General features: G+C 39.2%; 1 protein-coding gene across 16 annotated transcripts in view; it reads right to left on the minus strand.

Moving 5' to 3' along the window:
- DYSF (dysferlin) overlaps nucleotides 1-16,817 on the minus strand; it is a 226,753-nt gene that overhangs the window by 40,137 nt on the left and 169,799 nt on the right. For 8 of the 16 annotated variants that reach the window (XM_066378029.1, XM_066378025.1, XM_066378020.1 and 5 more), the window contains one exon: nucleotides 16,476-16,538. The exons of the other annotated variants lie outside the window; for them this stretch is intronic. In XM_066378029.1, coding sequence (XP_066234126.1) covers nucleotides 16,476-16,538 — 63 coding nt within the window. The remainder of the gene's footprint in view (nucleotides 1-16,475; nucleotides 16,539-16,817) is intronic. 16 annotated transcript variants of the gene reach the window in all.

Below are 16,817 nucleotides of genomic sequence, written 5' to 3' on the forward strand. Positions count from 1 at the left end.
ATCGGATCACTTACAACAAAATGGTGGGATCTTGATAACATTATACGGAGTGAAATAAGTAAATCAGAAAAAAATAAGAACTGCAGGATTCCATACATTGGTGGGACATAAAAACGAGACTAAGATATGGACAAGAGTGTGGGGGTTACAGGGGGTGGGGGAGGGAAGGAGGGAGAGGGGAAGGGGTGGGGGAGGGGCACAAAGAAAACTAGATAGAAGGTGACGGAGGACAATCTGACTTTGGGTGATGGGTATGCAACAGAATTGAATGACAAGATAACCTGGACATGTTTTCTTTGAATATATGTACCCTGATTTATTGATGTCACCCTATTAAAATAAAAATTTATTTATAGAAAAAAAGAATTAACTTCATTTATAATAGTAAAAAATTGGAAACAACTGAAGTGTTTAACAGTAAGGAACTGTTTGGGTAAATTGAGTATCCATATGATTAAATATTATACAACATAAAAAGTGATGCTAGAGAAATGTATTCATTGACACGGAAAGTTACAACTGATAAGATTTACAAATAGTTAAAAAATGAGTAATGTGACGTTATTTTAATTAAAGGATGAAACCTCAAATGGTCACAGCAATTACTTCTGAATAAGATTAGAAATGTTTTGTTTATTCCTCTTATTGCTGTTTCACTCAATTTTTTCTAATTTTCCATTGTGTACATGTGTTCCCTACATAATTTTAAAAATTAAAGTGTTTTAAAATAAAAGGCAATAGCAAGATGCTTCAAAAGCATCACCAAGGAAGTGAAAAGATAATTCACAGAATGAAGGAAAATATTGTAGATTGTATATCTAATAAAAGATTGTAACCAGAATACATAGAAAACTCACACAATTCAATAATAAAAAGACAAATAACACAATAAAAAATGAGCAATGCATTTAAATACACATTCCTCCAAAGAAGATGCACATATGGTCAATAAGCATATGAAAAGATAATCAACATTATTAGCTACCAGAGAACTTTTCATTAAAACCCCAGTGAGAAAACACTTCACACAAACTGAGATGGCTCTGATCAGAAAGTCAGAAAACAAGACTTAGTGATGATCTGGAGAAATTGGAACCCTCATAGTGCTGGTGGGGATGTAAAGTGGAGAGTCACTTTGGAGAAGACCCTGACTGTTCCTTAAACATTTAAACAGAAAGTTACTATATGACCCAGCAATTCCACTCTTTGTTATATACTCAAGAGAAATGAAAACTTATGTCCACACAAAAACTTGTACATGACTGTTCATAGCAGCACTATTCAAAATTACCAAAAAGAAACAATTCAAATGCCCATCAACTGATGAGTGGCTAAAGAAAATGACATATCCATGCTGTGGAATATTATTTGTTAATAAAAAGCAATGAAGAACTGATGCATGCTATCACATGGATGGACCTTAAAAACATGCTAAAGAAAAGAAGTTAATCACAAATTGTGTGATCCCATTTGTAGGAAATGTCCAGAGTAGGCAAATCTATTGAGACAAAAAGTAGATTAGTGGACTCTGTACCTTCCCTCTTATTACTGTGGGTGTTCTACTTGCACCCCAACCCAAGGCTAACCCTGCCCTGGTGCCCTGGGTCCCATGCCTTCTGGTCTACTCGAGGACACTACTCCACGATTCTTTTCACCCGCTTATGCATCATTAGACTTCCCTCTCTACTGAGTCATTACCATCAGCATCCAAACATGTGACACCAGTTCCCCATCATTTAAAAAAAAATCTCTGACCACACTTTCTCTTTTGGCTCCCACCTTATTTCCTTCTTTCTTTTACAAAAAAAAAAAAAAAAAATAGAAAACATTACCTACACCTGTCTCTAATTCTTGCTTTTTCATTCTCTCTGCTCTACCAAAACATGCTTGTCAAAGTCACAATGATTCAAGCCTACATAATCCAACTAGTAGCAGTATTTGTTATAGGCAGTCACTCCTCTGTCCTTGAACCATCCATCCCCTCCTCCCCTGCCTTACACAGAGCCATGATCCTCTCACCTCACTGGCCTAACCTTCTCAGTCTTTGCTAAGTCCTCCTTGTCACTCAGTGAGTGCCCAACCTGCTCAGTGCTCAGACCTCCAATCCTCCCCCATCAACTCTCCTCCCTTAGGATTCTTCTTGGGTTTTACATCTTTAAATAACACGTACATTGATGAATCCCACAATGAGCTCTTGCCTGGATGACTCCTCTGACCTCTAGCTACCTCTTTCACACATCCTACTAAACATCTACTAAGTTTCTCAAATGTACCCTGTCCAGAATCCAATTTCTCATCATCCCCCACCCACCTGCTCCTTCCACAATCTGCTTTTGTAAGTAGATGCCAACTTCTTCCTTCCAAATGCTCAAGCCAAAAATAATGCAGTCACCTCGGACTCCTGTTCCTCATGCTCTGCATTCAAGCCATCAGCAAATCCTATTGGCTCCATCTTCAGCACATATTCAGAATCAGACCATTTGTCCCTGGTTCCCCATCATCTGGATTATCACACCAGTCTTCTAATGGCCTCCCTGTTTTATCCCCAGCCACCAAATCTGTCTCAACACATATCGGAACACCTCATCTCTCTGTAAAAATCCCTCCAATGCTTTGGCAAATCACCCAGAATAAAGCTAAAGCCCTTACAACAATAAGCTAAAGTCTGTCATGATGAGGCTTTTGCACCTCCCTGATTTCACATCCTTCCACTTCCTTTCTCATTCATGCTACTTCGGCCATAGCGACCCTCCTGGTCCTTGAACATTCCCAGCACCTGCAGGCTCTTCCCATGGGAGGGTTTCTATTCCCAACACAGATCCGTAAGTGGCTTCTTCACCTCCTTCAAGTCTTGACTTAAATGTAATGTTTTACTCTCTTTATTCACATTTTAAATCACAGCTTCCTCCCAGCAATTCTTGTTCCCCCTTCCTTGTTTTTTCTCCTTACCAACCAACACCATCTGACACTGCATATATTTTATTAGGTGTTGGTTTATTGTGTCTCCTTCCCCGTGAGGGCAGAGATCTTTATCTTTTTAACACTATGTCCCCAGTACTTAGAACATGGCCTGGCGCATACCTGCAGTTGAATGACTATTTGATGGATAGATGAATGCCTAAATAGCAGGGGGACTGGTAGACAATGGCTTTTAAATTTCCAAAAGCAGATGATATATCATTAAGTTTAGAAGGATGCTTTGTCCAGCCAGTGTTGTCACCATATACAGGTGAGATAAAAACATAGAGGGGGAGAAGGAACAAGGGCTAGAACTTTGGGATGGTTTCTGATAAGGCTCCCCAACACCCTACCCCCAGGCTAGCCCAAAGCTATATATAGAAGATATCCGTCCATAACTTTGGGGATCTAGCAAAGAGGAATCACTTAGAAATTGCCAGAGGAACTGGGCCCTTGGCAGAAGATGGCTGCATGGGTGTTGTGAGAGAAAGAGCCTAAGGAAGACTGCATCATTTCCTGTAGATCCCAGAGTTCATGAAAGAGCTGCCAAGTTGTACCATGCTCTCCAGAAGGGATTAAAAGTGGGACAAGAGAGAGAACCTCTCTCTTCCAGGGGAACCTGTGAGAATCTTATGGCCAATATGACAGGACTGTGTGGTCTGCATGCTCAGAAATCAATGAACCTATAACTGATCCAGGGAGGACACATGCTGGTGACCAAGGGTCCTTCCCTATGGAAGCCATGGCATGATGGGAGCCTAATCCAAACTTTAGCTGCCTCTCAGGTGTGAGGACAAGGAAGATAAGCCCAAGACTGACTAAGATTAAGTCTACACTGATGAAGAATACCAAGACTTTGTTTTTTTTTTAAGTGAGAGAAGGGGAGATAGTAAGACAGACTCCCACATGCACCCCAACTGGGATTCACCCAGCAACACCCATCTGGGGCCGATGCTGGAATCAACCGAGCTATCCTCAGCACCTAAGGCTGACACCTGGACCAACCAAGTTATCCTCAGCTCCCAGGGCTGATGCTTGAACCAATCAAGCCACTGGCTGCAGGAGGGGAAGAGGGAAAGAAGGCAAAAAGGGAGGGGGAGAGAAGCATATGGTCACTTCTCATGTGTGCCCTAACTGGGGATCGAACCCAGGACATCCACATGAGGACTTTTCTGCCAACAGGAAAAACATGAACTCAACAGAGAGCTTAAGTTAATTTACAGAAAGATAATGTATTTTTAACACACTCACAGGTGTGACTTGAAAATATCATCCTTGCTATTTCACTATGTGGCCTTTAATGAAGTTATCTCAAGCCCACTTCTTCCAACTCTTCCTCAGGAAGTCCAAAAGTAAGTTAGCATACCCATCACAACAAGCCCCACAAAAACAAGACAGCCCTGTCCTGTCTTAACCCAGATGTCCCAAAGCCAACCAACCTTCTGATTTAGTGGAATCCCATAACCCAAAGCTCCAAAAGGGTCAGATGTCCTCTAATTCCGGGTGTGCTCTTGACCTCCTTTTGTAATAGCTAGGCATCCAGTCTTGGACCATGACAAGGAGAAGAAACAAATGCAAAAGGCTTGATGGTTGAAGTGTCATCTCAGGCTATGGCAAGAAGTCTGACCATTAAAACTTTATTTTCCCATGTCCAAGGTTCAAGGTCCCTCATCATTCAGCCAGCCAAACAAAAAAAGTCTGATCAAGGCACGAACTGGCAGCCTCTCCAATTTCAGCTAATAACCAAAATTCAGTTCCTGAGCAACCAGAGCCATGTAACAAAGACATGCTTCTCCAGGCTTAATCCAGTCTAATGGGAACTCTAATCCCTCCAAAGACCCGAATCAGCACAGCACATTCCGAACATATAATCTCCCACTTTCATTCAGTGGGACTAACACATTTTATGAATATGGGCAGCAAAACTGGCAAAAATAATCTAAGCCTTCCTTTCTGTAAAGTGATCAAAGTGCTGGGGGGAGGGGTCATACCACTGGGGTCTCTCCCCATGATGACCTCTTGACTCAATGAGAAATGTTTCTGGTCAAATGCATTTATCACTAAAGTTATAATGTTAAACCTTGGGTCACTATATTAAACTATATACCCCCCTCTAAACAAAGAAGTCCATTATTTTTGTTTTTATATAATTTTAAGCAGGCTCTCATTGCCTATATCAACCCAGAGGAAGACAGCTAGACTGTGTTGAAAATAACTTCTCTCATAACATAAACCATTATTATCAAGATAGTAATGACCTACAACCCAACACTCAGATTATTTTGCGGCCTTGAGTTGATGTCAGTGACATCAACCAAGATATTTGGTGATGTCACCAAGGTATTCAGTGACCAGTAAGGTTTACCATGATAAATGCTCTTGGTGATATTGCTAATATCATCAGAGTCTGATTCCCCAATACTGCAGCTCCATAGCTTGACATTTGTATAAGTGAAATAATATGATGATTCTTCTAATTCTTGTATTAATGTCCTAAGTCTTAAGAAACTGAGTTTGCTCATGTACACACTAATACAAACACAAACACATCATTCCGGTACTCAGCACTACTTGTAGATCAGACAAACCCCCACATGTACATACACCCCGATTTTAAATCTACCTTACCCCATGCCTCCTAAACCTCTCGCACTCCCCAAACCACACAAGCATATGCCCACAGCCAGCTACCACGTTGATTCAGCAGAACTCTGTACACTCATAACAAAAATGACTTAGTTATTCCCACAAGTAGAACACTGGGCTTTCAACCGCTTGTTGACACTTTCTGCAGTCCTTCCCCTGTGTCTGTCGAAGGGGATCACTGCTCTGCTCACTCTTACTTGAAGCTGGACCAGCAAAGGTGGGAGGCTCAGAAAGACCTATCACCAAAGTGCTGAACTGTTTCCAAAAGTCCCGGTGAATAAATGTGCCTGAAATCTCCAAAATCAAGCAGATGGTAAGCAGAGAAGGGTCAACTTGACTGTTGGCCTCTTCCCGACGGGGGACCTAAATGGGGTGGGGCAACCTGTGGGGAATCCCAGCCTGCTGGACCTTCCCCGGCACAGGAGCCTAAGGCCTCCTATGGGTCCATGACTGGGTCCTCAGAGGACAGCGTGACCACACACCCCCATGCAGAAAGCCCAGAGAAACAGAATCTATCCAGTAAGTTGAATGACAGCAGATCCCATCAAAGTCCTCAAGTTCGTAAAGAAAGCAATGAGACATCACTAATTCGGAATCTGAGATGGTTCCAGGAGAGCCTGGGCCAAAGCTTACCTTACTTTCATTCTGCTTGTGAGACAATTTTGCTTAACAAGAGTCCCCACCAACAAAACTATTTTTGAAGGCCTTCCCAGAACTACAGCAGCATTCATCAAACTATAGACACTAATCTTAGCTATCTTAAATTCAATTTAAAAAGTATTTTGGGGGTGCCTACTATGTGCCAAAGTCAACCGACTTTCTGGTTACTGTGTGCATTTCCATACACACAATCACGTTACTTTTTAAAGATTTTATATTTCGAACTTGCTGCTAATTCAGTCTGGTTTCCGCAGGCCTCAGTGAATGTCTGAGAAGTGTTAAAGATACTAGGTAGGTTATAAGCTTCGCTGAACAACCTCAGTGACTTGTACTCAGCAGCAAGTTCCGCACACTGTTTTGACCAAGATGAGGGGGCAGGAGAGAACAGGGCTGGGGACAGGACCCAGAGGGGTAAAAAAGGCATTATATTAGACCTCAGAGAGAACTTCTTGTGCTGTAGATTTCCAGGAATAGCTGAGAATCTCCCTCTGGGAAGAGAAGAACCTTTCTTCTTTGGATGGGAAACCAGGTCTGTCGTGGACCAGGGGAAAGACCTCTCGGGAAGAGGGGAGCGGGGTGGGGTAGAGGCGGCGGCAAGGATGATGATTGGAGGGGGCTGGGGCCTCCTTCTTCCTGATGAGACCCTGGAGTTTGCCAGACAAGCTTCACCCCGGGCTGTCCCCCCCTGCAGTGTGCATCCAGGGAGGAGGGGTGCACCCCTGAGGAGACCACAGGAATGCCAAGCAGGGGAAAGGCGCCCTGAGCCAAGGGCTCGGCAACGAGGATCCAATATCGGCGGGTGACTCCAGCCCCCGTAACAGGAGAGACCGTAAAGTATGTGCTCTACTTCCCAACCAGCAAACACAGCAAATAACCAATTATTCCAAATAGCTAACAGATTTCGGCTCTGATTTCCCTCCCCTTGCCTCCCCTGTGCCTTCACTTGTCATTTGATGGGCGATTTGTATTTGCTCTGAGAAAATGAGAGAAGGAATGACTCACAAAGGAAGGTCCAGATCACACGCAGTGACAGGCATCAAACCTCCTTAATCAGAACTAATGGGCGTGGGGGGGGGGGCAGGCTGAACTGGCAACACATCTGAACCTGAGATATTTCTAAAGAAGTACAGTTTTTGTTACTTTCGGGCACATACGGTAATTCTTGCTAAAGTAATATTGCCAAACACATGTCCTTAAGAAACCTACTTTAAGGAGAAAATTAGTATCTTCCTAATTAGCACAACTGATACACACAATAGTACAGGTAAAACCACTGATGTTATTAAGGTTAAAATACTCTCCCTCAAACTCTTGAGTTCAGCGGTGCAACCATGAGTTCTTAGAGGAACTGCCACGGATACCTTCTGGAAATGCTTCCTCACTTAGGAGCCACACCCTATAATTGATTCCTTTGCTCAGAAAACCTTTGCTTCAAAGTCTCTGGATAAATTTTTGTCAGTACTCATGAGCTGCAATGAGGCATTCCCCGCAACACTCAGAATTGAGGGAAATAAGTCTGTCCTTAGAGAATTAGACCATGAAATGAATGCATGGTGGTTCAAAGCAAGGAGAGGCAAGATCACCTCACAGGGGAAGAGCAGCCCTACACTAAGCCTTAACCCTGAGTAGATTCTATTCATACATCTAGAGAAAGAATATGTCCATGAAAGAAAAGGAACTGGTCAGTTCTGGAAATAGAGGAAAGGGAGAGTAAAGGTTCGCTCTTGACAGTTGTTCACAACACACCATCAGGAGAGAGGGAACATGAGCTTAGGAATAAAACTGTCCCCACCTTTGAAGGTAGATGTATCCATCCATCTTGGTCAGCTGCCATTAAATTTCAAATCACAAAATTCTCTCTCCTCATTCTGATTCCTTACTCATTTCCAATCACAATTTGGCTTCCCAATCGCTGAGCCTATAAAGAAACCACAGCTGGACCACTATCCAAGGTCATATCCCCCAGGTAGAAGTATTTCTCACTGTAATCTCATACACTGGCAACCTCAGTTTAGAGACTTGACAAATATGTATCCAGCCCTAAGAAAACTGATCTATCAGATGTCTGAACCCACCAGGTTAAGGGTCTACCCCATCAAGACTGCAGAAACTTCCCTAAAAAGAACAACCCTCTTAGCCTGTTAGGAGAGAGTCAGGTCTCTTTTACTTAAAAGATTCCTACGTAGTTGATAGGCAAGCACTATGGCTCTGACCCAGCTAGCTAACAGCTGATGGCCACAACAAACAGAAAACAGACTCTCCAGCTCAGTAGAAAAGCCTCTGATCCTGCTTCCCTTCTTATGTCTCCACCCTGCTGGATTCCTAACTGGCCAAGTAAAAATAGAGCAACCTTTGACTTTTCCTTCTTCCTTTTATCTAAGTTTGAGATTAGAAGGAGCCTGTGCACTACAGACAGAAACCATCTAGCCTGTACTTGACAAGCAAAGACTTCCCTCTTCAAGGATACATGGAAATAAGAGAGCAAGCCTTGAAATAAGATCAGTATGAGGATTAAGACAAGTAGTTTGTTAAAGAACCACTTTGAGTGACAGAAGAAAACTAATTACTAATTTATGCCTCATACAAAGTCTGAAGAGGATACCACAGATAAGTTAGAGTTTGCAGCCTGAAGGAAATATAACCTGTATGAAGACAAACGTGACTTTCAAATTTAAAACCACGATAAGCAAAATGAGGACCAGAGGAATCCTCCAGGTAAAAATACCTAAGTTAACAGATATATTTAAAATCCTTTTTAAATGAATGAGCTGACAGGAATGTAAAAAAAGAAAAAAAGAAAAAAAACACAACACAACTTTGAGGGCAAATGAGTAAGTAAAAATTCAGAGCAATAAGGAGCCAAAATGCAAATTAACTGTGGGCCCAAAAAGTCCAAGACGAGCATTAGGTTTTCAGTGGATCTGGGTTTGTAGTCTTTCCAGGCATCTGGTAAAAGTAAACACATGTCCTCTCTGAAAGAATGTGACTCTCATCCAGACCTCAGAGAACTCTCAGATAAAGTTCCAAGGAACATGAGTTCACAATCAAAAATAGTGAAATACACAAGGAACAGGGCACCATGAGTAAGAGTCTGAGAGAGAGTCGGCTAGAAATACCAACTGTGGATCAGACCTGTTAGGAGAGCAGAAAGCAGAATTATCAAAAATAAGACTTTAAAAAAGTTTAAAAAAATAAAAGGCATTAAAAATATGGCACAGAGGCCCTGGCCGGTTGGCTCAATGGTAGAGCGTCGGCCTGGCGTGAGGGGGACCCGGGTTCAATTCCCGGTCAGGGCACATAGGAGAAACTCCCATTTGCTTCTCCACCCCCACCCCCTCCTTCCTCTCTGTCTCTCTCTTCCCCTCCCGCAGCGGAGGCTCCATTGGAGCAAAGATGGCCCGGGCGCTGGGGATGGCTCCTTGGCCTCTGCCCCAGGCGCTAGAGTGGCTCTGGTCACAGCAGAGCGACGCCCCGGAGGGGCAGAGCATCGCCCTCTGGTGGGCAGAGCATCGCCCCCTGGTGGGCAGAGCTTCGCCCCTGGTGGGCGTACCAGGTGGATCCCGGTCGGGCGCATGCGGGAGTCTGTCTGACTGTCTCTCCCCGTTTCCAGCTTCAGAAAAATACAAAAAAATATATATATATGGCACAGATACATAAGACTTTCAAAAAATAAATAAGCAGATTTGGGGGAAAAGAACTTTTAAAAATAAAAAATTTAACATTAAAACTAGAAACTCAATTGATGGAGTTAAATAACTATTAGAAACAACTAAACACCTGAAACAGTCACAGAAAAGTTGAAAGTGAAAAGATAGAAAAAGTTATACGAAGAAAATACTAATTAAAGAAAGCTGGTATAGCTATATTAACACGAGACAAAACAGACTTAAAGGCAAAGCTCATTAGTAAATATATAAAAAATTATAAAAGGCAGAGAAGTCTTACTACATATCATTAAAAGATTCAATTTTCTAAGAAGATATAAGTATTATAAACTTGTTTGTGCCTAATTACATTGCATCAAATATATAAAGGAAAGTAGACAGAATCATAAGGAGAAACCAACAAAAAAGCAGAATATTTTCATATACCTCTTTCAGAAATTGACAAAGCACATATAAAAATCAGAAAAAAAAATAGATTTGACTAATACAATTAACAAGTCCATCTAAATGGATATATTACATGTAAAACATATTTGGGCAATACATATTCCTCTCAAGCACATTCAGAACAGTTACAAAAATTGACCTTGTACTAGACCATAAAGCAAGTGTCAAAAACACTACACACAGACCAAATGCTCAAAACCATAGTACAGTTAAGCTAAAACCAAAAATAAAAAGATAACTTAAAACATAAGTTCAGAATTTCTAAAACATAATTTTAACTATTCAGGTGTCAAAAAGAAATATAACAAATCAGAAAATACTCAGAACTAAAAAATAACAAAAATATCACTTATCAAAACCTTTTGAATGTGTAAAACAGTACTTAGAGGGAATTTATAGTGCTAAGTGTTTATATTTTAAAAAAATAAAAAAGGAAAGTTTGAAAATCACTAAACTATGTATAGCAATTAAGAGGTTAAAAATATAACAACTTCCCCAAAACAGGAGATAATTTTTTAAAAGAAATTAATATACTAGAAAGCAAGGACATGATAGATGAACAGAGTTAAAAAGTGGCTCTCTGAAAAAAACTAAAAATAATCTGAATTTCTGCCATGATTAATAAAATATTACTTTACGAATAAAAGAAAACATAACTAGATTGAGGAAAAAAATGTTTGAAAAAGTAAAAAAGATGTTATTCTAAAAATATGTCAATGATTTTTAGGAAGAAATAGATAAACTCTTAAAAATATATATCACTGGCCCTGGCCAGTTGGCTCAGTGGTAGAACATCAACCCAGTGTGTGGATGTTCCTGGCTTGATTCCCAGACAGGGAACACAAGAGAAGCACCCATCTGATTCTCTACCCCTCCCCCTCTTGCTTCTGCTTCTTTCTCTCTCTCTCTCTCCCCCTCACCCCATAGCTATGGCTCAATAGGAGCAAGTTGGCCCTAGTTGCTGAGGATGGCTCCATGGCCTCTACCTCAGGCACTAAGAAGAGCTCAGTTGCTGAGCAACAAAGCAATGCCCCAGATGGGCAAAGCATCTCCCCCTAGTGGGCTTGCCAGTTGGATCCCTGTCTGGACATATGCAGGAGTCTGTCTCTGCTTCCTCCTCTCATTGGGGGGGAAAAAAAAATATATATATATATATATATATATTATATATATTATATATATGATATATATAATATATATATATAACACATATATAGAGAGAGATATATATATCACTAAAAGTGATTCACATGGAAACAGAAAATCCCAAAGGTCCTATAAACATTTTTAATTGCATCAGCAGTTTAAACTATTCCCAAGAAATATGCTAAGTCCAAAGGGTTTACAAACAAATCTACCAAACATTCAGGCAACAGATAATGTCAAACTTTTATCATTCATTCAGATACTAGAAAAGAACATATGTGGCCCAAGTATTTTTAAGATTAGTATTATCTAAATATCAAAATCTCAAAAGAATATTAGAAGAAAAAATAACTTCAGGCCATTATGACTTACAAAAATTGATGTAAAAAAATTCCTAAACTAAATATCTGCAAACTACATCTAGCAAAAAAATTTTAAAAGATAATATATCATGACTAGGATAGGTTGTTTCAGAAATGCAAGGTTGTTTCAGTACTTTAAAAAAATCTATTAATGTAATTTACCACATTAACAGATTAAAGAAGGAAAATTATATGATCACCTCAACATATACAAAAACAACATTCAATAAAATTTAACATCATTCTTGATAAAAACTCTTTGCTAACTAGTAATCATTTACCTAATAAATTTCATACTCATTGGCGAAAAATAACAATATGCACTTTCAAATTAGGAATAGATAAGAAAACTCTATTATCACTTACATCGCTCATAGAATATTAAACTGAAGGTACTAGCCAGTGCAATAAGACAAGAAAAAGAAAAAGAAAACATACAAGAAGAATCAAAACTGTGATTAACCACAAGTTGTATGACTTATTAAGAATCCTCAAATCAGTAGAATTAACAGGAGAGTTACACAAAAACCTAGATATAACATCAGCATATGAGAATTAATTTCATTTATATATGAACAAAAATATTAGAAAATGGACCTTAAAAAAATCAAGTAAAATTAACAATAAAGCACAAACTAGCTAGAACTAAATCTAATAAAAGCAGTACCAGACTTTTTGGAGAACATTATAAATGTTTATCGAAAGACATTAAAGATCATCTAAATAAATGGAGAGCTATATCATGTTCATGGTTAAAAGACATTATAAAAATGTCAGTTCTCCACAAATTGATTTAGAAATTCACTGTAACTAAATCACAATAGTTTTTTAAAAGAAGCTGACAGGCTGATTCCAAAACTGAGGTAGAAAAGCAAAGGACAAGAATAATTATAACACTCCTAGAAAAGATCAAGGTGGAATATTTTATTTACCAGACATCAATGCTTATTATAAAGCTATAATAAATAAGACAGTGGAGTATTAGTATAAGGAAAGACAAATAGACCAGTGGAACAGTAAAAAGAACCCACATAGACCCATACTTAAATGGAAACCTGACACATGACACAGCTATCATTTATAGATCAATGGTATGAATTCAATAATTATCTATTGAGGAAAAAGAAAAATTGAATCTCTACTTCACACTTGACACACACATACACACATCAATTCAGAGGGATTAAGGACTTAAATGTGAAAAGCAAAACTTTAGAATTTTTAGAAGAAAATGTATACAAATATGTTCTTTAAAATAATTGTTGGAGCAATGGAGAGAGAGAGAGATGAATGATAGCCCAAGATATCTAAAACATATGTAAAGGAATTTCATGGGAAGAGAGCTTAAAAATGACTTGAATCTAGAGATTAAAGGAACTAAACTAACAGAATTTTCAAATAGCTGTTTCTTTGGATGAAAAACAACTATGAAATAGATAAAATTAGGTTTAATAAATGCTATTAAGTCTAATAAGAAAGATTAAAAACACAAACCTACAAAATTAGAAATGAGAAAAAAACAGAACAGATACTGGTTTTTTTATTATTGTTGTAATAATATGTACTAATAGGCAATATCTGGGAACATCTAAACCATCAAATTGACTAAAAAGTAGAAGGTGATCAAAGAATCCCCTCCTCAACAGGTGCTAGGCCCAATTGGACAAAGGAGTACAGTATTGATGCATCTTGTACAACTATACAAGATATGTATTCCTGAAGATCTTTAATAAGTCAAAATTCACATAACACTTTCCCAGAAAAGATAATGGTTATCCTATTTATCAGCTAAACCATAAACACAATTCACCTGGCCACCACCTTGTAAATAATACAACTGTAAATCGTTTTTTATTTAGTTTGATTTATATATATTATTACATATTTTGTACATAAGCAAGGCCATGAAAATATTTATATCATGTAATTTCCAACTTATATAATTCAAATTCATAATGAGTAGCAGAAGTGTTATCTTCAACCCTTTAAGAAATAATAATTCTATAATGCCATAGACTATTCAAGAGCACATAAAATGAAAGAACATCACAAAAAATATATATATTTTATGAAACTACTATAACCCTGCTATCAAAACCTCGAAAGATAACCTAAAAGTAATCCTTTATTAATAGAGATGCAAAAATCTGAAGTAATAGCAAATCTAATTCAATAATATATTTTAGAAGTTCTAGCTTCAAACTTGCCCTTAACCAGGACTAACAAATGCTATTCATTCTCTTAACTAACAACTGTGGTCCAGAGCCAGCTGAAACCTGCAGCTAACCTAGGATGTCCACTGCAGCCCTAAGCAGATGCGCTGTGTGCTGACCAAGAGTCAATTGTGCTTGTTCTTAAACCTGTTTATGCTGGTTGTATTAATACAGCAATTACAGAAATGTATAAATAATACAAAAATATATAAAATTTGAGTTTAAAAAGAAAGGTCATTTTATCTATGAAAACTAATTTAATTTTTTTTTAATGATGAATGTTAAAATAAGTGAGATAACAGAAGAGGTAAAAGGAAGGGGTCTTAAACTTCAAAAGGACTCCACACAAATATGTATATTTTGCAGATATTCTTAAAAGCTCATCAGACTTTAATAAACTTAAAGGAAAAAATCATAGGTGATGCACCTTGGATGCGGTTTATACTAGAAGAATGATGCAACACTCAAATGTCAAATCCAAATTCAAAGAGGCCTTGGCACGTCAAACAATTGACAAATGAAGAAACATGGATATGGTTAGAAATGCTTATGGCACACATATATGACTTTTCATGGGTTCCTATTTATTCAACATTTCCAATGAGCCAACCACCTACCTTCCTTGATTGATTGAATAAGAGGACTTCAGTTGCAGTAACTATAGTACCACGACCAACTGACCGGTTGGGGTTTATTCCAGTAATGCAGGACAATTATACATTATATTAATAGAGCAATGGAAAACAAAATGATGGACTTGATAAATGCCAAACAGCACCGGATGAAATGAAACTCTTATACCTGATTATACCTGTGTCCTTTTGTCAAGGACACAACCTTAACAAAATCAAGACCATCTATCTGAAACTACCAATCATTATCATAATCAATAGGAAAGTGGCAGAGGACTTCTTGCAGAGTCTAAGTTCTCTCACTAGCATCTCAGTTATCAAATGTTATTTTGGAAAGAAGAATAAAGTATAATTATTAGGAAAAAAAGTGACATTTATTATTGTTTAAAGGAAACAATCTCACCTACCTGAAAACCCAACAGAATCAGTTAACATCTGTCAGAACTAATAAAGGAGCTTAATAAAGAGTATGTTTCAAGGTAAATATATAAAAAAAATATATTCCTGTATATAACCTATATTCTAGCAATAACCAGTTAGACAAAGTCATAAGGAAAAAAAGATATTCCACTTACATTGCAACAAAGTCTGTAAAATATCTATGAATAAATTTAACCAAAAAAATGGAATGGATCTGTATAAAGTAAATAAAAAATAACTCCTCTAATGTACCTAAAATAAAGCAATAGTAGAAATTAAGAAATTAAATGTCCAATGATAGGGCAATAGTTAAAACCTTAAGGATGTCCATATAATGAAATGACATGCTGCTATATATTAAAAGAATATAAAGATATGGAAAAACATTTGCAATATACTTTTAAGTAAAAGAAAATGCAGATTATTAAAAAGTACAATATGATTTCATTTTGTAAAATAAAGGTATGCATATATGCATAAAGGATATTTAAAAATGTAGGCATATCAAAATCTTAACAGTGCTTATATCCAACTAAGTAGGAACACAAGTGGTCTTAAGTTTTTTGTGTTTTCTATAGATAAATCAGGAAAAAATTTAAAATATAGGTTGCCTTCTCCTAAAAGCCCAGAAAACACCCCATACAGCAATGCCTTTCCTTGCCACCATGAATGGAACTGAACTTTTGGCAGGTCCTATCTCTTCTGCCTCCCCTACAGGTCAGGGGCTCCCCTTGGCCCTCAGCTTGGGATTTCCTGAGTGTATGTGGAAGGTGAGACACCAAAGTCCTCTTTCTGGAAGGATCTACCACCCACCAAGATGATATGTAGGAAATCAGTGCAGGTGGACAGAAGTAGCCCTGCTGGGAACTGCAGGAGCTCTGGCCAACCTCTCAGGAGCTTCTGGGGACAGTCAGGGCTCCTCAGTCACACACACCCTTCATGCCTCTGGAGGGGCAGAGAAAGTCAACCTGCCGTTGCCCACAGAGGCCCCTCAGGCTCCATGTCCCGGCAGTCAGGGTCTAATCTAGAGACTTCTCTGTTTCCACTGGTCCATGCAACCCCAACCAGCCCCCCACCCCAGTCCTCATGCAGGTAAACAGGATTAAGGAAAACCCCAGCATGCACCAAGAGATAACTCAGGGATGTCTGGTTCTGTAATTCTTTTAGCTCTGTCCCCGCCAGCTCTATGGCACAGGGCAGAGAACTACTTTCTGCGGGCTTGGGAAATACTTCCTTTCTTCCCCTCCACACCTCCCTCCTCATCCCTGCCCCGCTCCCAGCCCCCCAGGGAAATCAAGGCACCCACAATAGGCAAACAATACATACATGAGGACTGGATGGAGAAGATGCCATGTTAGTGGGGGCCGAACCCGACAGACCATCTGCAAGCTACAAATTAAACACGCTGGTTAGCAACAGGATTAGCGAAGCCACCTCAGGAAAGGCTCGACGGCCCCGAGGAAGTATTTCTGTCCGACCAGACACCCTCTGCTCTCCTCCCAGGGCGGTGTGAAAGTGGTGGAAGGAACATGTGCTCTGGAGTTGAACAAGCCTGGCTCCAAATCCTGGCCCCATGGCTTCACCAGTTGCATGACCTTGGCCAAGCACCCTGATCTCTCCAAGTCAGCATCCCCATCTGGGCAGTGGGCACCAAGCCCACCTCACACA

This window comes from Saccopteryx leptura, chromosome 3 (assembly GCF_036850995.1).
Source record: "Saccopteryx leptura isolate mSacLep1 chromosome 3, mSacLep1_pri_phased_curated, whole genome shotgun sequence".
Taxonomy (NCBI): domain Eukaryota; kingdom Metazoa; phylum Chordata; class Mammalia; order Chiroptera; family Emballonuridae; genus Saccopteryx; species Saccopteryx leptura.